This window comes from Lampris incognitus, chromosome 17 (genome assembly GCF_029633865.1).
Source record: "Lampris incognitus isolate fLamInc1 chromosome 17, fLamInc1.hap2, whole genome shotgun sequence".
Lineage (NCBI taxonomy): Eukaryota > Metazoa > Chordata > Actinopteri > Lampriformes > Lampridae > Lampris > Lampris incognitus.
Genome location: NC_079227.1, coordinates 35,870,726 through 35,893,388, shown reverse-complemented (window position 1 = coordinate 35,893,388; position 22,663 = coordinate 35,870,726). Strand labels below are relative to the sequence as shown.

At 47.5% G+C, this 22,663-nt stretch overlaps 1 protein-coding gene across 1 annotated transcript in view; it reads right to left on the bottom strand.

Annotated features, from left to right (window-relative positions):
• The window catches only part of LOC130127199 (protocadherin-15-like), a 409,304-nt gene that overhangs the window by 244,644 nt on the left and 141,997 nt on the right, over positions 1-22,663 (bottom strand). The window contains 2 exon segments of the mRNA XM_056296769.1: positions 1,587-1,695; positions 18,680-18,850. Coding sequence (XP_056152744.1) covers positions 1,587-1,695; positions 18,680-18,850 — 280 coding nt within the window.

The window sequence follows — 22,663 nt, the reverse complement described above, 5'->3', positions numbered from 1 at the left end:
GAGTTCACGGAGAAGGTTGGAAGGTTCCAGGTGGATCCAGGAAGGTCAAAGCTGCCACAAATGGGCCCCAACCCATCTCTGTCAAGCAGCTTCTGGGTTTTTACAAATTCTATGGTCAGTTTATCAGACTCTCAAGTTTAGTGGCAGCTCCCCTCATCACTCTCAGCAAGAAGGGTAACACTCTTTCATTTGGACTCTGGAGGTAGAAAACGTTTTCCAGACATTGAAGAATTCATTTACCTTTTGTAAGAAACAGTCCATACACCTCACAAGACATGGGATGGAGTCAGGCACAGGGTCCATAATGCTCCACTCAAATCCAAACATATGCAGTCTTTATAAGGGGGAGCAACTGACTCAAATGCAGTCCCTTATGACTAACAACACACTACAAGTCCCCATGTCTGGTGCTGCCTTCAACCTCTGGTTGTACCTCCCTGGGCATACGGTATGAATAGGTGCTTAACTGGCAATCAAGCAGATTACTAATTCTCCGCAGGCACCCTAAACAACCAACCTCTTTCAAGGGTGAGGATGTGCACATCCTTGATAGGGAGGAACGCTGGTTTGAACAGGGAGTCTAACAGGCCCTCTACGTGAAGAGGGTACGACCATCCTTGAACCGAGGGGAGCGGGGGGGGGGGGGCATCTGTCACCATCTTACAATGCTGTGATTGCATCTATTCCCCAACCCTCTGTGAATAGGACACATGGCCACTGTAACTCTAGTTAATGGTTATGGCAATTTGCATATGAAAACGATCATTGGTTTTGGTCATTATGCAACTGTGCTGTTTATAAGGTTGGAGGATACCTGGAGTAAGTTGAGAATGACAAAGCCACTTAGACGATTGATGAAATGTTGACCGTTTGATGAAACGTTAATGAAAATGGAGTCCCTATCCACCTTTAAGTTGAAGCTAAAGACCCAGCTCTTTCTTTTTGAGGATTTTTTCTGCCCTTTTCTCCCAAATTGTATCCGTCCAATTACCCCACTCTTCCGAGCCGTCTCGGTCGCTGCTCCACCCTTTCTGTCGATCCGGGGGAGGGCTGCAGACTACCACATGCCTCCTCCGATACATGTGGAGTCGACAGCCGCTTTTCACCTGACAGTGAGGAGTTTCACCAGGGGGACGTAGCGCATTAGAGGATCCCTCCAGTTCCCCCTCCCCCCCGAACAGGCACCCCAACTGGCCAGAGGTGGTACTAGTGCAGCGACCAGGACACATACCCACATCCGGCTTCCCCCCCGCAGACACGGCCAATAGTGTCTGTATTGATGCCTGATCAAGCTGGAGGTAACACGGGGAATTCGAACCAGCGATCCCCATGTTGGTAGGCAACAGAATAGACCCCACGCCACCCGGACGCCCCCGTTAATGTATATTGTCTGTTGTGAACCAATTTTACTTAACATTGCTGAATGCCTGAAATGATGACTACAGTCTCTGATACACTTTGGCATCTCCTTGATAATGGCATGCCGTGTTGTGCATTGCTCTCCTCTCCTTCTGGAAAGCTCTTTGTTCCTGTGATTATGATAATACTATCCAATTCAAACGGGACAGATTACATTTGTCACCTACCGATGAGGATAGAGTACAGAATTCCTGGCCTGTCAGATGGTGGCTGTATGTTTTGGTCTTGGTCCACACCCTGGATGGGTGGCGTAACGTTGACCGGGTTTACCTTCACCTGGAACAAAACACAGAGCATGAAAGTGTAAACATTACAACAATGTTACATTGCACAGGGTGTATCGTATGCACAGAGAACATATACGTATCGAACTTCCACTGTACAACAAAATACATCAGGGATGAATTTCAACAGAATGGCCAGCTTTAGTTAGCATACAGGAATTGTCAAACAGATGGAAACGGAGGGAGAAAAAAGCAAGAAAGGCATAAGAATCAGGAATCAGGAACACTTTATTTGTCATTTCATTTGTTTCCTCCAGCCCACAGCAGTGCAACACAAAAACACATATCCAAAAACTAAGAGAACCATGCTAACTAACATATATCCAAACTAAAAAAAAAATAAAAATCACAGTCCAAGGGAATGAACACCAGCCAGGATGACTGTCGGAACTGCCAGTCTGCATGGGCTAGCGGTTAGCAGCTTAGCGTCCTATCTGACCGCCCTTGGTGCTTCCTCCTCGGGCGCAGCTCCAGGCCGAGGACATGGTCCTTGGGCCCACGGGATGCAGCAGACCAGGCTCCCCCAGCCGATCCAACGCCAGCCCTCCCAGCCAGACACCTTCAACACACCTCTGCGCACTCCACACGACGACACCAAAAACACCACAGTCGACGCCAGGTGAGGCCGCCGCCAGACCACCCTTGGTGTTATCGGAACTGCTGTTCTGCATGGGCTAGCAGTTAGCTTAGCCTGCCCCACTTCCGCATCCTGACAGACCGCCCTCGGTGTTACCTCCTCGGGCACAGTTCCAGGCAGGGCCGCGGTCCCTTGTCCCACAAGACGTAGCAGACCAAGCTCTCCCGGCCATTCCAGCGCCAGCTCTCCCAGCCATCAAATGAAGACAAAACTTACACGCGGACGTGAACAAAGACACTGCATGGGCAGTGCCGGGTGAGGCCGCCGCAAATGTGAATTTGTGCCGCCATCTTCCCACACTGGAAGCAGAAAGAAAGAAAAAAAGCAAATAAACTACATCACTTCTCAACTTTACCTAAACAGGCCAACTCTGATGCGTTTCAGAGGTGAATGTCAGGTTTCAAGCCAAGTCTATTTGTAGTCAATTGCTATTTTCTATTTGTATTAGTCCTTAATCCCAGTTAGTCTCAGGGGATTCAATTTTAAACAGTGAAAAACAGAGTAAACGATAATGGATCGCACCATATTTCCATAGACGCTTAATTTGGAGGAAGAAAAGCGCCACATAAATGCTGTATCAGATTTAGAAACAAAACCCTTAATGACTACAAGTGAAAATAATGTCAATACTAATGATAATGAAGCAATGCACAAAGACAACTGGACACTTTGATAGTGCTTCACACAGATCCCAGTTAGCACAATTAACTCTGTCCTCAGTCCCTCTGACAAAGCTGGCTTGGATGTCACTCCTTCAACAAGTGAAGAATTTTTCCAAGTTCTTTGTCAATGAAACTGTCAACATTGGGTCAGACATCTACTTCCTGTCTGTGACCTCTTCATCTAGTCAACTCTGCAGTCCTAAATCACTGTGAACCAATTTCTCTTCTTTCCATCCATTATCCAAGCCGCTCATCCGAATTAGGGTCGTGGAATGCTGTAGCCTATCCCAGCAGTCATTGGGCAGGCGGGGAGACACCTGGACAGGCCACCAGTCCATCACAGGGCCCACACACACACACACACACACACACACACACACACAAACCCATTGACACCTAGGGACAATTTAGTATGGCCGATCCCCCTTGACCTACATGTCTTTGGACTGTGGGAGGAAACCGGAGCACCCGGAGGAAACCCACACAGACACGGGGAGAACATGCAAACTCCACACAGAGGACGACCCGGGACTACCACAGGGTTCGGACCCAGGACCTTCTTGCTGTGAGGCGACCATGCTAACCACTGCGCCACAGTGCCGCCCATGTCTCTTCTTTGTTTCATAGAAATAGATTCTCAAATGAAACCTACAAACTGCCAATCCTTCTTAAAGAGGTAGTTAATATACTGGGCTGCAGCACTCTGTCAATAATCAATAGTTCTCTGGCCACAAGTACTGTTTCATCCTGTTTTAAAGATGCAGAGGTGCAACTGCTCCTCGAAAAGACCAACCTATATCCTACAGCTGCAAGCAACTTACAACCTGTCTCCAAACTACCTTCCTCATCTAATGTTCTTGAAAAAGTTGTCCTCTCTCAGCTCCTTTCCTTTATGAACCGAAAAACCATCCTGGAAAATTTCCATGCTGGCTTTTTGTACTGCATATTACAGAATCCGCCATTTTGAAGGTATCTAATGACCTACTGCAGTTTGTTGACTCTGGTGACTGTGCCATCCAGCAGTCGAGGTACAAAATACCTCAACGCTGCCTTTGATAGGCATGACTTACTGATAAACCTTCTTATGCTTGTGCATGTCACAGCCCTTGGTTGGTTTACCTCCTACCTCCTGAACAGAACCGTCTCATTCAAAACAGGGTTTTTTCATCAAGCTCAGCAATTCCTGTGGAGTCCCAGTGGTTACATTTTCATTCTCACCTTATATCTATACTAGAAGAACCCCGCTACAATGTAGCGGTTTGGTTATCCACCCGTCTAAATCTCCCTCCTCTTCATCCTGCCAGCTAACCACCTTCCCCCTGCCCCTAAACCCCCCCGCACTCCAACTCCCTCCCCCCAAATGCTCAGAATCATCTGAAATGCCGAGAAAAGTGGTTTTTAGCCATTTTTAGAAAATGCATATTTTGCATGATTATGCATAATTATTATAATAATTTTAATTTTCTGCAATTTTTCTGGTCCTCTCTGGAACAATACCTACCACCTCCAAAAAAAATTAGGATCATAAGTGCATTTTTGCAAAAATGCATGTATTTTGCATAATGCCAAAATATTTCCAAGTCCCAGAAAAAATTTTTATGTAGGTGAAAAAATCAAAGATGCTCAGGATCATCTGAAATGCCGAGAAAAGTGGTTTTTAGCCATTTTTAGAAAAATGCATATTTTGCATATTTATGCATAATTATGCATACTTTTAATTTTCTGGGATTTTCCCCTTACTCTCTGAGACAATACCCACCACCTCCAAAAATAATTAGGATCATAAATGCTTTAGTTTTCGGTCCCGCTATCTACACTAACACACACTAACACCACACACACACACACACACATTACGAAAATCTATGAGTAGATAGTCATCTATCCATCCATCCATCTGTTATCCAAACCGCTTATCCTGCTCTCAGGGTCATGGGGATGCTGGAGCCTATCCCAGCAGTCAATGGGCGGCAGGCGGGGAGACACCCTGGACAGGCGGCCAGTCCATCACAGAGCCAATGCACACAAACACATTCACACCTGGGGACAAATTAGTACGGCCGAGTCACCTGACCTACATGTCTTTGGACTGTGGGAGGAAACCGGAGCACCCGGAGGAAACCCAACACAGACACGAGGAGAACATGCCAACTCCACACAGAGGACGACCTGGGATGACCCCCAAGGTTGGACAACCACAGGGCTCGAACCCAGGACCTTCTTGCTGTGAGGAAACCGCGCTAACCACTGCGCCACAGTGCCGCACCATAGCCACCCTAGAAAGTAATATTTCCATTGTCATTGTGGACAATACTCAGCTGTGTCTCCCACTAAAGCCAAACTGTCTCTGCGCCTTGAACAGGCTTTGGGACTGTCTTGAGAATATCAAATACTGATGGTTAATAACTTTCTCCAGCTGAATGCGAGAAAATTGGAGCTTTGCATATTCAGCCCTCCTGACCACCAAAAACATCACCAACAACGTAGGCTACTTGTCCTTCTCTGACCTGCCCTTTACCTAAAAACCTCGGTGTATTTTTTGACTCAGCTCTTTAACTTGAACCCAGTAGCTAAGTCTTGTTTCATCCAGCTTAGAACCATGTCCAAAATTAAGCCTTTTTTTGTTGCAGCCTCCCTTGACTGTGAAACAGCCTCCTGTATGGCATCAAGTCGGCCCCCATCATTGACTCATTCAAATTCTGTCCCAATACCCATTTCTGTTCTGTTCATTTGAATTGGTTGGCTCTGCTTGTGTGTGGCCATGTTTGTGTGGCGGTGTACGGGTTGCCTGTGGATGTGTGCTGGTGCATATGCTGTGTCTCCTCATGTCTGTTGCTTTATCTACTGACTATCAACACTTTTACGACTTTGTGTTTTTTCTACCTGCGAGCCGCCACACTACTTCTCACTTTGTCGATTTCTGATAATGCACAGCAGTTTGCTCACTGTTGTTTTTGATTGTGCTTTATAAATAAACTGATTTGACGTGACCACGCACTGCACGCATGCACTGCATGTGAAGCATCTTGTGAGACCTCGGGCAAAGGAAATATCTTTAACAAGTACAATGTATGTAGCCACACTATGTATAATTTCCTGGTTGCGTTTGTAAACCAAATACCTCTGGGGGATATGAAATGTTTGTGCTTGCAGACCAAGCATCAGGGAAAGGGAGTTAAAAAGGAAATCACTCCCTTGTGATCTGTTCTCACTCATTTGCAGACACAATTTATTACATGGGTCTTTGGTAGAATATCGTTTCGTCCAGAGTCGTGTCAAAAGTAACCCATATTTACATTACGCTACAGTCATTTAGCCGACACTTTTATCCAAAGCGACTTACAATAAGTGCAACATTTAACGTAGGAAATCAGGACAACTACTAGTCATCAGAGGTCATAAGTGCATCTAAACAAGCATCTAAGAGCAAAACCAGTGCTGAAGTAAAAGTGCAAGAAAGATTTTTTTAATGAGTGAACACAATAAGTGCTAATAACAAGTAACAGGGCGGTAGTTCTTAAAGAGGTGAGTTTTCAACCTGCGCCGAAAGACGGGCAGCGACTCCGCTGTGCTGACATCAGTGGGGAGTCAGTCCACCACCGTGGGGCCAGGACAGAACAGAGCCGTGACCGGGTCGATCGGCAGCAGGGGCCTCTGAGCGACGGGGCAACCAGGCGTCCCGAGGCAGCAGAGCGAAGTGGTCGGGCGGGGGTGTAGGGCTTGACCATGGCCTGGAGATAGGAAGGAGCTGTTCGCTTCACTGCCCTGTAGGCTAGCACCAGAGTCTTAAACTGGATGCGAGCAGCTACTGGGAGCCAGTGTAGGGACATGAGAAGGGGAGTTGTGTGGGAAAACTTTGGGCGGTTGAACACCAGACGAGCTGCAGCTTTCTGAACAAGCTCCAGAGGTCTGATGGCCGACGCCGGAGCTCCAGCAAGGAGGGAGTCGCCGTAGTCCAGCCGGGAGATGACCAGAGCCTGGATGAGCACCTGTGCTGTCTCGTCGGTGAGAAATGGGCAAACCCTCCTGATGTTATAGAGGAGAAATCTGGGATACGATGAAGGGCCTCATCTACTTGCTGGTAGAAGCTGTCCTTCACACCATTGTCAGATTGTTGTGTTGGCACATATGCACTTATTAGAGTGGCATAGTGTGCCTTTGCTAGGGGGATACAGAGGGTCAATTAGCTTCTCACTTAGTCCAGTGGGTGTTTCACTGAGGCTGAGCAGAATTCTGTTCTTGATTGCCAGTCCAACACCATGCTGATGTTGTCCACCAAGTGGATAGCTTGTCCAGAAAAAGGTGTACCCTCCTGCTTCTGCTCTCAGGGAGCCTTCACCCAGGAGCCTGGTTTTGCTGAGACCAACAATGTCCATGTTATAGAGTCTCAGTTGCTCAGTTATCACCGCGGTCCTTCGATGTCGTATGTTGCCATCATTATCAAGGCGAATCCTAACATTCCATGTTGCCAATTTGAATGGGATCATTTTCTTGTTTTTACCACAGGATGGAATTCCCAGTAGGTGCGATAACTTAGTACTCAGGAGGTTGAATGAGTGGACAATTTTTAGGCCACCTTTTATAAGCCCCTCCCCATTTGGGGTGAGCAGTATGGTCCCTTAATAGGGCTGCTCAGTCACACGGGGGTCTGCCAAAAGCAGCTGCCACTCAATCCCAGCTGCTAGCGACCAGATACCCCGTGATGCTGATGTGCAGGGCTCTGATTAGGAGCTCCCAGGCCAGTTCTACCCTGCTCCCATCGCCAGACACCCCAAAGCCACCAGACTTCAACTGGATATAAAGCCAGATATTGTACACCATGGTCAGAGGTGGAGACCTACGCAAGGAGGTTTTTAGAGTGCCACAGGGGGTGTGCAGTCCTCAGTAGCACTGTCTTTGCCATGACAGGTTGGTCCTGGTGGCAGGGGCTTATACTCAGGATGACCAGTCACCCATCTGCAGGAGGCTGCCGGAAACGCCAGACTGTCGAAGAACCGCCTAATGTGTGCTGCCAAACATGTTTCTTTTCTCTCGGGGTGTGCTCCCCCAGCCTTTGTCTCAATGGACTTCACACAAGGCAGCGGGACAGTGGTTGCCCACGAACAGCCTCTGGGGACCACTGCAGCTCCGAGATCCCCAACCAAGTTTGCCCCGAGGACGAGAGGTGCCCAGTTTCCGTGTGTGGCCACAAGGAGGTATGACAGGGGTCTTGGTGAAGCAGGGGCTATGTACTGGCGGGGGATGGCTTACGCACTGGGTGGCTTCCTTGTTCACCACAAGGGCTAGCCAGTGGCAGCAAGCTGTAAGCAAGAGGTTAGAAAAGCAGGTGGGAAGCAAGCATGCATCTTTCCTCTAACTACTGCACTAGATGCATCAAGTCACAACACACACACACACACACACACACACACACACACACACACACACACACACACACACACACACACACACACACACACACACACACACACACACACACACACCTTTATATGTAACTTCTAAATAGGTCTGAGTGAGCAACATTCTGGATTAGCATTTCACCTCGTTCTGCTGTGTGTGTGTGTGTGTGTGTGTGTGTGTGTGTACCAACTTGTATTAAAAAGACAGAGAGGTTATGTTTGAATGTATTTGTAGGTGTCTATTTCCATGCACATTCTGCATCGTTGTGTTTCTCTACGTGAATTAACACAGTTTTTTTGTTTTTGAATATTTACAAATGTGTGCGTAGGACTGCTACATGGTACATTTTTAAAAGAGAAAGCAGGAGAGTACAGTTGTGTGACTGTGCACAGTGTATTGGCTGGACCATAATGTTGAGTTATCACGGTGCAATATGCTGAGGTCGCGTGATGTGAACACACCAATGGGAGAACCATAACTATGTCGAGATAACATCGCTCCATCATTACAGCTGTGTAACACATGCACACACGCGCGCACACATGCACACACACACATTCACTCTGTCGCTCTTTAATACATGCACTTTAAAACCCACAATGCATGTGCATACACAGACCCGCCTGCACCATCACATTCATAGGTCAGTGATGATAAAATGCTTCAGCACACCTGTCACACAGAGCTGTAGGATCTGCACACCTACAGCCTAGCAGAGCGCTAGAGAGCGTACTATGTCTCCTGCTGACAACTGCTGAGACACGTGGGAGAGAGAGGCGGAGAGAGCCAGACAGAGATGAAGATGTGCAGAGTGATGAAGGAAGAGGAGGAAGACAGGGCGTAAATAATTGGAAGAGGGATAAATGTGCCAAAAGTTGATGGGGAAGCACAGACAGAGAGAGATGTAACTGAAAGAGAGACACACACAGAGACAGATGGGCAGACAGACAGACAGACAGACAGACAGACAGACAGACAGACAGACAGACAGACAGAGATGTAACTGAGAGACAGACACACAGACAGCGAGAGAGAGACACAGACAGACAGAGAGAGAGTTAGACAGACAGGGAGGGAGCGAGAGACAGTGAGAGAGACAGACAGAGAGCAAGAAAGAGACGGACAGACAGACAGAGAGAGAGACAGGGAGCGAGAGATAGCGAGACAGACAGACAGACAGATTCAGAGAGAGACAGTGAGAGAGAGACAGAGAGCAAGAAAGAGACAGACAGACAGACAGACAGACATAGAGAGAGAGACAGAGAGAGAGCCACACAAACAAGACAGCAAGAGAGACAGACAGAGAGAGACACAGACAGACAGAGAGAGAGACAGACAGACAGGGAGCGAGAGACAGCGAGCAAGACAGACAGACAGACTCAGAGAGAGACAGTGAGAGAGAGACAGAGAGCAAGAAAGAGACAGACAGACAGACAGACATAGAGAGAGAGACAGAGAGAGAGCCACACAAAAAAGAGAGCAAGAGAGACAGACAGAGAGACAGACAGACAGACAGACAGACAGACAGAGAGAGAGACAGGGAGCGAGAGACAGCGAGACAGACAGACAGACAGACTCAGAGAGAGACAGTGAGAGACAGACAGAGAGCAAGAAAGAGACAGACAGACAGACATAGAGAGAGAGACAGAGATAGAGACACACAAACAAGAGAGCAAGAGAGACAGACAGAGAGAGAGACAGACAGACAGACAGACAGAGAGAGACAGTGAGAGAGACAGACAGGGAGCGAGAGACAGCGAGCGAGACAGACAGACAGACAGACTCAGAGAGAGACAGTGAGAGAGACAGACAGAGAGCAAGAAAGAGACAGACAGACAGACATAGAGAGAGAGACAGAGAGAGAGAGAGACACACAGCGAGAGAGACAGACAGACAGACTCAGAGAGAGACAGTGAGAGAGACAGACAGGGAGCGAGAGACAGCGAGCGAGACAGACAGACAGACTCAGAGAGAGACAGTGAGAGAGACAGACAGAGAGCAAGAAAGAGACAGACAGACAGACATAGAGAGAGAGACAGAGAGAGAGACACACACAAACAGAGCACAAGAGAGACAGATAGAGAGAGAGACAGACAGACAGAGAGAGAGAGACACACAAACAGAGCACAAGAGAGACAGATAGAGACAGACAGATAGAGACAGACAGACAGAGAGAGAGAGAGCGGAATAAGAGGATTTAAATATGGAAGTGAGACAAAAAAGCATATGAAAGAGAAAGGGGAAGGAGTTAGGGGAGGGTGTGGAGCAGTTGAGGGCGGAGGTGAAGTGGAAAAGAATTGAGCTTGTGTACAGACTCATATGGGACGATGATGATGATGATGATGATGATGATGATGATGTTACAGGCTTCAGTAGAAGCTTATGTGGCTCACACTGTCTAACAGCATCGTGCAGCCTGTGTGGAAACATGTTGTGCATGTCGGGGGCGGCCACAGAGCATCAGCCTCGGCTGCAGTCACTCCATTTTTAACATACGTTTTCAATTCAGCCAGCAGCGACCAGGACGGCTCGGAAGAGTGGGGTAATTGGGCCGGGTACAATTGGGGAGAAAAAAGAAAGGGGGGTGGCACCCCCAAAAAAGTGTTGTTTTCTGGTGACTTCGGCAGCTTTTAGCAAAGACGTATACATACGTATGTGTGGTGTGTCCAGTTAAACAGCAGTCTAGCTGGATTATATAAATGATGATATGACGGGACGCTTCCTCGGGGATTAGAGTGGTACTGTGAGCTACTCATCTGGTTTTTACTTCCTGCTGTGACTATGATGACTTCCTGCTGTGACTACGAGGACTTCCTGATCTGTGTGTAGGCGGCCATGATTCTGAAGTACACGTGTGAAGATGACCCGGCATACATGTGACCCGCATCTTGGTGTGTGTGGTTGTGTTTATTGTGGGGTGGGGGGGTGAGGGGGAGATGGAGGGGTAGAGGAGGAGACACGTGTGTCGTGTTGTGGTTGGAGAGGAGGAGGTGGTTGTGGAGTTGTGTCGGCTGCAAGGCACCAGGGCTGTCGGGTCCCATCAGCCTGACGAGTACTCGAAACTGTTGCAGTGCTTTTCAACTCCTCCGTCCTTCTCCCCTCCCCTCTCCTCACTTCGCCACTCCACTCTCTTAACTGCATTCTCCTCCCCGTCCTGTTCTCCGGCTGACACTTCCAACAGCTCTCCTCCCACCTCATTTTCCCAGCCTCCTCGCACTCTATTCTGCCCCTCCCTTCACCTTCCTCAACCCTCTCTCTTCCTCACCTTACCCTGTCTGTCTGTTGATCTGCTTAACCGTCTGTCTATCTATTGATACATCCGTCTATCCATTTCTTTTGTATGTCCGTCCATCCTGCTGTGTTCTACTCCACCTTCCTCTCCTCTCTCTGCAGGTTTGCAGGGCGGAAACAGGGCCCTGGAGTCGGATGGGGCGCGCCGAAGCAGAACGCATCACGGGGCTCATGTTGGACGTCTTAAAAGACTAGTCCTAATCAGTCAGACAGTCAGGCTGAGAGGGGGCGAGGGGATGCGTTCAGGCACACCTAACGCGGGAGGTCATGCTGTCAGCGTAAACACGGCCTTCACTTCAGATGACCTTATTTTCCTTCCCTTTTAGTTCTACATGCTGCCGGCAGGCTCGGCGCACAACGCGGGGGGATTCGTATGCTAATGTGCGCTGCACACAGCTGATCTGCTGGTGGAGCTCGGCTTCTCCACCTGCCGAGGCAATCTTTATTAATTACCAAGAACCGCTTATAATAATACCGTGTGTTTGTACTAAACTAGTGTGAGCTGAATGAAAATTTCAGGACGCTGCCGAGGTGCGAGCAGGGGCAGGAGTGCCGTGGGCAAAATCTCAACCGCCCGCCTCGCCCCCACCCGATGGCTCGCACCTCACCTGTGCTGTAAACCCGAGGCCGATCATTTGGTGTGTGTGCTGGGGATGTGTTCCCCAACTGGGCAACGGCAAAGAACAACGCAGGAGTTCAGCTGGCCAGAAAGTGGCCAAGCAGACTCCCCCGGGACCGGATCGTGGCTCATCCCTGGTATCGGAGGGCGACCCACACCCAGTTAGCAGCTGGGGCACTTGGCACCCTGTAAAGCGCCTCCAGCATGGCGGCGGACACGGACACGTCTGGTGTCCGGGCACGGATATGGCCGATGTCCTGCCACCCAGCGAGAGACACCCAATGCATCGAGAACAGTGAGGACTCGGAACCCAGGTGTCCCAGGACGACGACGGGCTGGGTGCCCCCCCCCCGAGGGCAATCAACACCCAGGCAAACCTGTGCCAGGCACACCCACCCGGGATCAAGTGCCCGCCCAATCCCCATGACCAGACGGTACATCCCACTGACCCCGACACGACCCCCCATGACACGCAGGCAGAAATGAGAGCCCCGCCATTCCTCCGCACAGCCATCTGCCGACCACGGGGCCCAACCCTGACCCAGCGACCCGCACCCTCAGCCCCCTGGCCCAAGCCCCAGACCTACGAAAGCACCCCATAGGCACACCCATAAGCAGACTACAGGCGGCCCCTAAAACCACATACCCGCCCCATGCCTCCATGCCAAATGGCATGGAAAGTAATCGTCCATGGTATTGAGCGTGCACTGTGAGCAAATGTGTTTGTTTAGGATAGGTAGTAACACAACAACATTTGTTTGTAGGAAAATGTTCAAGAGGATCCCTTTAAAATCAATGCATTCATTTTGGGTTTCTGTTAGCATTCTGCGAGAATGGTGCTAGCAAGGCCATTTGTTTGCAGTTGGCTCTCTTTCCAAGTTCAAGAGAGGATAAATCTGCTTCAAAAACTTCGTCATGGCAAGTGAGGAACAGTGAGTGTATAGAAGCCAGTAGGAGTACAACAACCCTCTGGTTATTATCAATGCTTTGTCTGTTTACTTTCCATCCTCTAATTTTCTCTCTCCTTGTTTTCCCTTTTGACACCGCCGCGTCGGGCTGTCTCAAGGTTAATTCATGCCTGGCTGCGTGACACTTTTGACAACCGTGCGCATCTAGCGGAATCGAGCATTTAAGCTTTGGCAAAGGGGTCATGATGTCTCTGAGGTAAACAGACACTAGTTAGCACTGTGACGGTTGTGACACTTAAAATTGGCTCTCTGATCAAATTGTGCTGAGGATCTTTGCCACACAGCAAGCTTGTGGCCATGTGAAATGTCAAAATAACGGGTGGAGAAGCGTTTTTCTTCTGCTATACTAAAGTGAGTCATTTCTTTCAAGCAATCGCTGTTGAAAATTGTGGATCAGCAAAGCATAAATTAACCTCTTAAGACTCTCTCTGTCTTATTTGTCACTCTCTCCGTCCTTGGTCCTTAGTCTGTCTGCCTGTCTGTCCTCCTTACCGTTCCCGTAAGGAATGCTCCACTGACTTGTTGAGAGTCTAGGATTCCACTCAGAGCAACTTTGTCTTGTTTTAAAACATGACGCTGGAAGTTGCTCTGAATAACCGCCAGCTAAACATCTGAGGTGTAAATATAGGAGGACATGTAGCTGTGTAAGCATAAACTTACAGCTGCTTTGCAGACCTGTAGCACAACAGTTGGAAAAAAAGGATAAACACTAGTTCTGCAAAATGCATTTACAATATGACATGAGGAAACCTTTTAAAACTGTTTCAGCCCAGCTCCAAACCTGCTTTCTCATGTTGGAAGAGAACCCATAGTAGCACACTGGCTCACCGTTGATACATTGGTGATTCCCTGTAAAGGTGAGCCAGCTGTGATAACCCACATCGTATTTTGCATATCATTTTCTGGCAAACCCAGTGACAGCTAGTTGGCTACAGAGTAAGAATGGTGACAGATAGGAAAGACTGCTGACGTTTGGGAAAGGCCTGAGCCGTGGTGTGGAGGCTTGGCCTGCTGAAGAACATCCTTTGTTGAGAGGAACCCATCACCAATCATTATGGAACGATATACTACAAGATATCCCCAGGGTTGCATGAGAGAGGGGGAGGATGATCGACCCACATGACAGACCAGTGCTATGACCACCCATGATGGATAATCGACTACGAAACAGCTAAGCGATTTATCTCAGGTCTGCAGATATGCAAAAATGAGAGGGGTGTGAAGATATACCAGTCAAAGATGAAGTGCCTGCAACCTACCAGTAAGGTGCAAAGCACAGGGCAACCTGGTGAGACAGAGGAGGGGCCAGGGACAAGAACAGCATTGCTGATGTATCAGAGGAGACAAGGCACCAGGGGGAGAGTGAAGCCACTCGTGATGCAAGACGACCTATGCAGAACACCCGTGCAGGGGACACCTGGAAAAAGCCAGTGAACTGACCCACGGCAGCAGCAAAGAAGGAATGGGAGATGTCTGACCACAATGTGGACCAGGTACTGGAAGCAGTGGTTGCAGGAGATGTGGGGAAGAAGCTCAGGGCCATGTCTTCAATCATCTGGAGCATAGGGGCTGATCGCTTTGGGAAGAAGGAGTGGAAAGCCAGAGCAAACACCCAGCCAAAGGAAAACAGATACCTGAAGGAGATATTAATCCCGACAGGGGATCTGCAGAGGCTGAAGACAGCTTTTCATGAAGTGACAGAGTGTGAGAAACCAACACTCACCAAAATCCGAGACAACCTGAATGAGTGCATTAAGATCTTGCGCCAAGCCGAGTGCCACCGCAGGGACAGGAAGGGACAGATGAAGGAAAGGATGGCCTTCACCAAGAACCACTCAAAATATCTGTTGAAATTTCTGGGTGATAAAAGATCAGGGGAGTTCAAGCCAGCATAATCTCTAAGATCACTGAGGATGCGAAAAGGAACCATGGTGACCTGAGGCTTGATCTAACCAATGCCTATGGAACAATACCCCACAAGCTAGTGGAAGTAACACTGAAGTCCTACCATGTCCTGGAGTGATTCCAGATGCTCTAGCAGTGCTACTTTGAAAGGTTCAGCATGCATTTCACCTGTGGGGACTTCACAACTGGTTGGCAGACTGGACGTGGGCATTGTGATTGTGATTGTGATCAGTGATTCTGTTTTCTACAGCGATGAACCTTCTCGTCAAGTCAGCAGAGAAGTTATGTCGGGGTGCAGTACTGGCAAGTGGCATTCAGCAAGCGCCCATCAGGGCATTCATGGACAACCTCACTATCACAGCGAAATCAATACCTGAAGGGAGATGAATTTTAGAGGACTTAGTCAAGCTCACCAATTGGGCAAGGATGGAATTCAAACCTGCAAAATCCAGAAGCCTGGCACTGAGGAGGGGGCGTGCCCAGGATCGGTTTCGCTTTAAGATTGGAGAGGAAATCACCCCAACGGTCCAAGAGAAACTGGTGAAGGTCTACCCAGTAAGGCGTGAGGATACCAACACAGGATACTTCCCAGACTGCTCCGGCCACTGCTCATTTTCGAGGTACCCGCCTCCACTGTTGAGAGAAAGATGAACACCTTACTGAGGAGATGGCTCAGCAAACAGCACAGGCAGAAAGCTGCAGGCAGAGAAAGAAAGCGGACATGTCAGGGCTGTAGCCATGAACACGCAGGGCGGCTGGACGAGGTGAGAGAGCATGCGAGAGAAGGCACTGACCTGGCATGACATCTGGAGCATGGAAGGACACTGGATCAAGTTTCTTTTGTATGATGTCCTGCTTACTCAATCAAACCTCCTCACATGGGGGTTAGCAGAGACCCCCAGCTGCACACTCTGTGGAAGGCCAGCCAACCTTGAGCATGTGCTCTCCATGTGTTGGTCAAGTCTGGGGGATGGGAAATTCTGGTGGTGCCACGACCAGATTCTAATACAGTTGGCTTCTAGTGTGGAGCAGGAAGGAAGAAGCCAAAGCAACTTTCTAATGGTCCTCATTTCGTCCACCTCCTCAGGTCAGGGGAGAGTGCGGCAGGAGAGATGAGGAGCAAAGGGGTCCTGGCCAAGGCAAGCGGATGAGAAATGCGGTTGGGTCTTGAGAAGCAGCTCAAATTCCCAGAGGAGATAACCCACACCAGCCTCAGACCCGATATTGTCCTCTGGGTCAAAGGAACCAAGCAGGTGTTCTTATCGAGCTTACAGTGCCCTGGGAAGAGAGGATGGAGGAGGCACATGAGCTCAAGCTAAAGAAATATCAGGCCCTCAACTTCGAGAGCCAATGGAATGGATGGAAAGCCTGGAATTTGCCAGTGGAAGCCAGCTGCAGGGGTTTTGCAGAGCAGTTGTACTGGAGAGCTCTTGGACTGCTTGGGAGTAAAGGTCCAGCTGGGAAGTGGCTGGTAGCTAACATCACCAAACAGGCTGAGGCAGCATCCTGGTGGATTTTGATAAAGCAGAATAATTCGTGGCAGAAACATCCTGGTGATGGGCTAACAACATCATAGAGTTGAGTGGTGGACAGCGAGGGGGGGGCGGGGGGGACTGGTTCTACCGTCGAGCCCCCCCCGCCCCGAGCTGTCAACCTTGCCAGTTGCCTATGGACTAATGAGCTCTCTTAAACTCCAGCTTATATTACCTTATATTACATTACCATTCTTAATAATCAAGATAGAGATACTCGCATTATAGAAAGGAGGAGAAAAAACACTTCAAACTAGCAGATTGAATGTGACAATCGCTACCAAAATCCCTTGGGTTCAACGCAAGAAATCTACATGGACATCCTTTTAAGCAACGACTAAAAACACTGGATAAAAACCAAGGCGAAACAATAAAGACAGGGATAGATAAAGAAAACAAATGTTCTAAAAGCTAGGCTTAATTGGTTTTTTATATATTTTGAATAATTATTTTTTTCTCTCCCTCTTCTCCCCTCATTTCCCTCATGTAAATGAGGGAGTAGTGGTAGATAAGAGTGTACAAGCTGGATCTGGCACGGGGGGGCAGTTCAGTCCAAACAGAAATCTCTCCCCTGACTCTATCTCCCTCATGCTTCTACTACTCTTTCTATTTTACCTCTATCTTTGATGAGGCCTAACAAAAATAAATAACGGTAAATTAACAGAATATTATAGTGCTCAGAAGAACACAAAACATGAGAATTTTATGCAGTTACTCTGGGGAGCTCTTGAACTGTTGAAGGCCCGGCTAGGAAGCGGCTGGTAGCCAACTTCACCAAACAGGCAGAAGCAGCATCCCGATGGAGCTGGAGAAAGAGGAATGAGCGGCAGCAGAACCGAACTGGTGACAGGCTAACAACATCATAGAGTAGTGGACGACGGAGGTAGGACCAGGGCACTGATTCTACCGTCCAGCCCCCCCAAGGTGTCATTGGGCTTAAATCGACAAAACATCAAGGAAGGGAGTTGCCCATTTGAAAATCTGCAGAAGCCACTCAGCTCAGCCCAGTTTGGAGGGAGGCAACGTGAGGGAGGGAAAGAAGGAGAGAGCCATGCCAGTGGCTCACAGACGGCACAGGGGCGAGTACCTGTGAAGGTGAGCCAGTTGCGATAACTCTTATCGTATTTTTCATATTCTGTCTTATTTAGGGATAAATATAAAAACAAGTAGTCTGTAGCACTTGTGGCCCAAGGCTCACTAAATCACACTGGTGCTCTTCTTTAGTCTCTTAAAGTACACCAATCTTGCAAGTTCACCAGATCGACCTTCTGTGAAACTTTGCCCGGTGTCCCTCATTGCAGGTGATTCTGAAAAGATGAGGCAATAGTCCATCCAAAGAGTCAATGGTCCAATCACAACAACGTTAGGGGAGTGATCAAAGGCATAGATGTGGTTAGATGGGACACAGTGGGACTGCAAACAACAACAAAAAAGCAGTGAAGGATGGTAGTAAGTTGTGTTGAACATAACAATACCCGAAGACATGGCGCAAGGTGCGAAAGCGCGTCAGCTGTTGTCACAGAAATCAATCCGCATTGGAAGATCTAAGACTTTGTCTCTGCTGCCATTGTTTACGACTGTGCTCTGAGGCGTATCAGTTATATAACTGCTTTTTATCGGTTATCAAATCTCGACCGGTGATCTGAACCATCCAACGTCCCATCTGTTTGACATCACTCTCGTTCAGCGAGAGGGGGCCAAAACCAATCTCACAAAAACATCAGTGTGATCGACTGTAAGAGATTGGTTTGGTTCACAAGGTTAGTTCATCATCAGTTAAAAACGAGGAAAATCAGTCCTTCACTATGACACTCTCAAGACGCAATCCCCCTCTTTCGCTTACTTACTCACTCACTCTCTCACACACACACACACACACACACACACACACAAACATTTGCCCTGTACTAATAAGCATGTCAGACTTACAGTCGAGTTCTTTATGAATGGCCAAACACTTACTGGATCTGTAAGCTCCAATATATTAGCCCTGTATGTAATAGGACTACAGTCGCGCGTATTTCCCACTAGTGTGCATGGAAGAAACATGGGGCCCAAGTCGTCTCCATCCAACACATCCACTGTCAACGTGGTGGTGGCTGTGCGCCGATCACTTGAGTAGGGAGCTCGATCCTGGGGGGGGGGGGGGAGAGAGAGAGAAAAACTTTAGATTTTAACAATACTTCCAATAAAAAAAATTGAAATGTTACAAAACAACAATAATAAGTAGGATCAAAACCAACAGTCAGTAACATCAGATTCACAGAATCCAAATCATCTCAGTACACTCCCAAAGATCAGCTCATCTTCCACAACACACAGCAAAGCTTTGCTATGTTGTGCACTGCAAAAAATTTTCCAGACTTTTCATTATTTCGAAGTAAGAAACATCTACTTTTAAACGAACTTTTAACATTTTTACAAGCACAAAAACAGCACCATCATCACCAGGCTTTTTCCATTCTGTTTCTTCTGCTCAGGTACACGGCCATCTTTGCCATCCACAGAATGAAATTAAAAAGCTGGTGTTTGTCTTTGTTCCTCTGAGAGTACCCACAGCCCAGAGTGAACATGGGCATGGAAAAGACATCCCCAAACAATCCAAAAACACTTTCCAGCATTGCAAACAGTGGCAGCAGTCGACAACATTCCATGAAACAATGAAAAACAGTTTCACGATTGGTGCAAAACGGGCAATCGTGGCTAATATCAGAAGTAAAGACAGTCAATATCAGCCATGATACCATGTAAAAACCCTCCACTGCAGGTCAGCAGCTTTTTTGATCAATGGTGGTTTGTACAGCGCTCTCCCCTCCAGTCCAACACTGTCAGTCAGACCTAAGTGAACCTTCCACGGCGTGTCAGTTTTACCATTTAATTTGTCCCTGTGCAAAATTTTAACAAACATCTTACCCAGTGACCTTCCATTTTGGCTCTTTAAAAGAAAACAGAGGAATTCCCACTTTTTTTAAAAGGTACTGTACAGTCCTTTTTTTTTTTTAACAAGTTCCACATGTTAAACAGTCCATGATAGAATTCAGGTAGTTCCTTGATGTTAAGCTGGTTTAAGTCTATCAAAAAAAAAAAAAAAAAAAGATCAGTTCAGTCACAGTCCACCTTGCTGACTCAAAATGGTGCAAGCCAGCAACCTCCACACTAAATCAGTAGGACCAAACAGAAACCTTTGCAGGAACTGGAAACGAAAGGTAGCCCCCCTGCTGCTCAGGTGGATCAGGCCCTGTCCTCCTCCATCCCTCGGCAGATACAGCATACTCTGAGGCACCCAGAGCAGTTTGTCCCAGAAGAAGTTAACACGAAGAGCCTGGAACGTGGACAGCAGGTCTGGTGGGGGGGTCAAAATCTGACAGTTGATGCCATAAAATTGACGATACTAAATTATTAGTAATGAGGACTCGACCTCTGTAGGACGTCTCGGTTAAAAACCAATTCTACTTTGTGAAATGACCTTTGACCTTTTCAAGAACATTTTCCCAGTTTGTAAGAACAACAGACCGATCACCTAAAAACACTCCTAAATATTTCAGTCCCTCCACCTTCCAAATCAACCCCCAGACCAACTGAGCTTTTTCTCCGGTACACCTCCAACACTGAGGGCTTCGCTTTCGATCCAATTAACTTTGGCTGAAGAGATTAAGCCAAACTGGACGAGGTGCCTCACCCACATGTCAATATCCCACTGACTGTTCACCAGAATTACCAAATCATCTGCATAGGCTGACAGTTTTAAAGGTGCATTACAACTAGGAATAGTTACTCTGAAGGTCTGTGCAACAAAGGGTCAAATGCTAGGGAATACAACATGCCGGAGAGGGAACAGCCTTGTCCAGTTCCCCTTTCGATTTGAAAAGGGGCACTTAACCACCATTAATTGTCATCACACCGAATGTCAAAATACAGAACTTTAATTTTGTTAACAGGACCAAAATCAAAGACAGCCAAGATGAGCCATAAATATGCATGCTCAACACACTCAAAAGCTTTTTCCTGACCCTTGATGATACCACCTTTGAGGCCAAACCGCTTACAGATCTGTAAAAAGTCTCAAATCAGAATGATTTTATCTGAAATCAACCTGCCAGGTACACAGTAGGTCTGGACGCAATGAATCACTCGTTCCATCACTTTACTCGGCCTGGTTGCTAACAGTTTTGAGAGGGGCTTATAATCAATGCAAAGCAGTGGCACGGGCCTCCAGTTTTTAACAGACAGTATATAAACTTGGGCAGTAAGGTAAGAACTGCCCTCCGGCGAGACTATCATTTAGTACTGCACGCAGATCCCTCCCAACCACCGACCAGAAAGACTGGTTAAAGTCAACAGGTAGACCATCTAGCTTTCCCACCCTGCATACTCTGCAGTGCAGCATGGAGCTCATCAGAGGAGAGAGCTGCTTCCAACTCCACATTACTCCACTGTTCAGCCTGAGGGAGCGCAGTATAAGAGCTCTGAGACAGTCTGCTTCTCTGTATGCTCACAACTAAACAGGTTACTGTAAAACCTAACAGCGCACTTATGAATTGCAGTATGGCCAGTCAGCACCTGCCTAATGTCAGATTTTAAGCAATGAATGAAACTCTTCTTACACTCCAGACCGAAGAAAAAGTGTGACGAGACATCCGTATGGGCTACATGTTGAAAGCGGGACCTGACCAGAGCCCCCTTAGCTGAAACACTCAGCAGGTGAGTTAAAACAGACTTTTTCGCTGCAAGTGCCTCAGTATGGTGTTGGTCTCCTGTGGCCTCAGCTAAGTCTTGGGAGTTCCTCCACTTCAGACTCCAGAGCTTTCCCCCGACCTCATTAAGGTTTGCGTGACATTCCGAGTGTACTGCTGACAAAGTTGTCTTTTATGGACTTTTCCAATATCCCGCCACTTCTGTACAGACACAGAATCAGATTGTATACTTTGGTGGTTTTTTTCCAGAAACAGACAAAAGCTTCCTTGAAGTTTTTATCCTCCGGTAAAGCCGTATCAAAACGCCATTAAGCACTACTGGGTTTTACACATTTTATAAAGACAGAAACTGTTACGAGTGAATGATCAGGAAAAACCCAACAAGGCTGATAACACAACATTTGAATACATCAAAATTATGTTTAAAACAAGAAAAGCGACCAAGCCTACCCACAGACAGTAAGTTATCCTTAACATGTGTCCATGCGTCTTTGTTTACTGTGAAACCCTCTGCACACATCATGAGCCTCAATGAAATGAAGCAGACGACTGCGAGAGGCAGCATGAGGCTCTGCATGGTTCCTGTCTGACCTGCTGTCCCCAGTACAGTTAACATCTCCACCGATACATAAATATTCTTCACTGTTACATCTCTCAACACACAGACTAATCTCTCCACTCCAACAACTGGAGCACAAATATTGATAAACATCTTTTTTTTTTCATTTTTGTACACTGCTCTTACTTTTACCGGCCTTTAATGACGTCTTCAACAGACTGAAAAATAACATTCCTGGGAAAAAGAATTCCAACCCCGCAACCGTTACAGGTTTTGTGACTTGAAGAGGTTTGACCAGTCCATTCTGTTCTCCTGTCAGCTTGGCTTATCAGCAGTATTGTGTGTCTCTCGTACAAAAAAAAAACCACATCTAACTTTTTAAGGGCACACAGCTTGAAAAGAGAGGCCCTTTTCTCATCATCCCTCGCTCCATTTAAATTCAAGCCGCCTATGTCGCCCGTAGTGCAGAAAAGAAAAAGTAAAACAGAAACAAATGGACAAAGAAAGAATAAATTGAAAAACTTGTTCATCGTCCTCTGTTTTTTGACCTTTTGAACTATTTTTTTTAGAAGATAACTCTCTTGTTCAGTAAAAGCTCCCCCCTACACCACCAGAACTTCTCAGAGAAGCCTTCGCTGAGTCAGAGTTGTAAATCAGGGGACACTCTCTCAACTTAACATTCCTGTCTCCCCA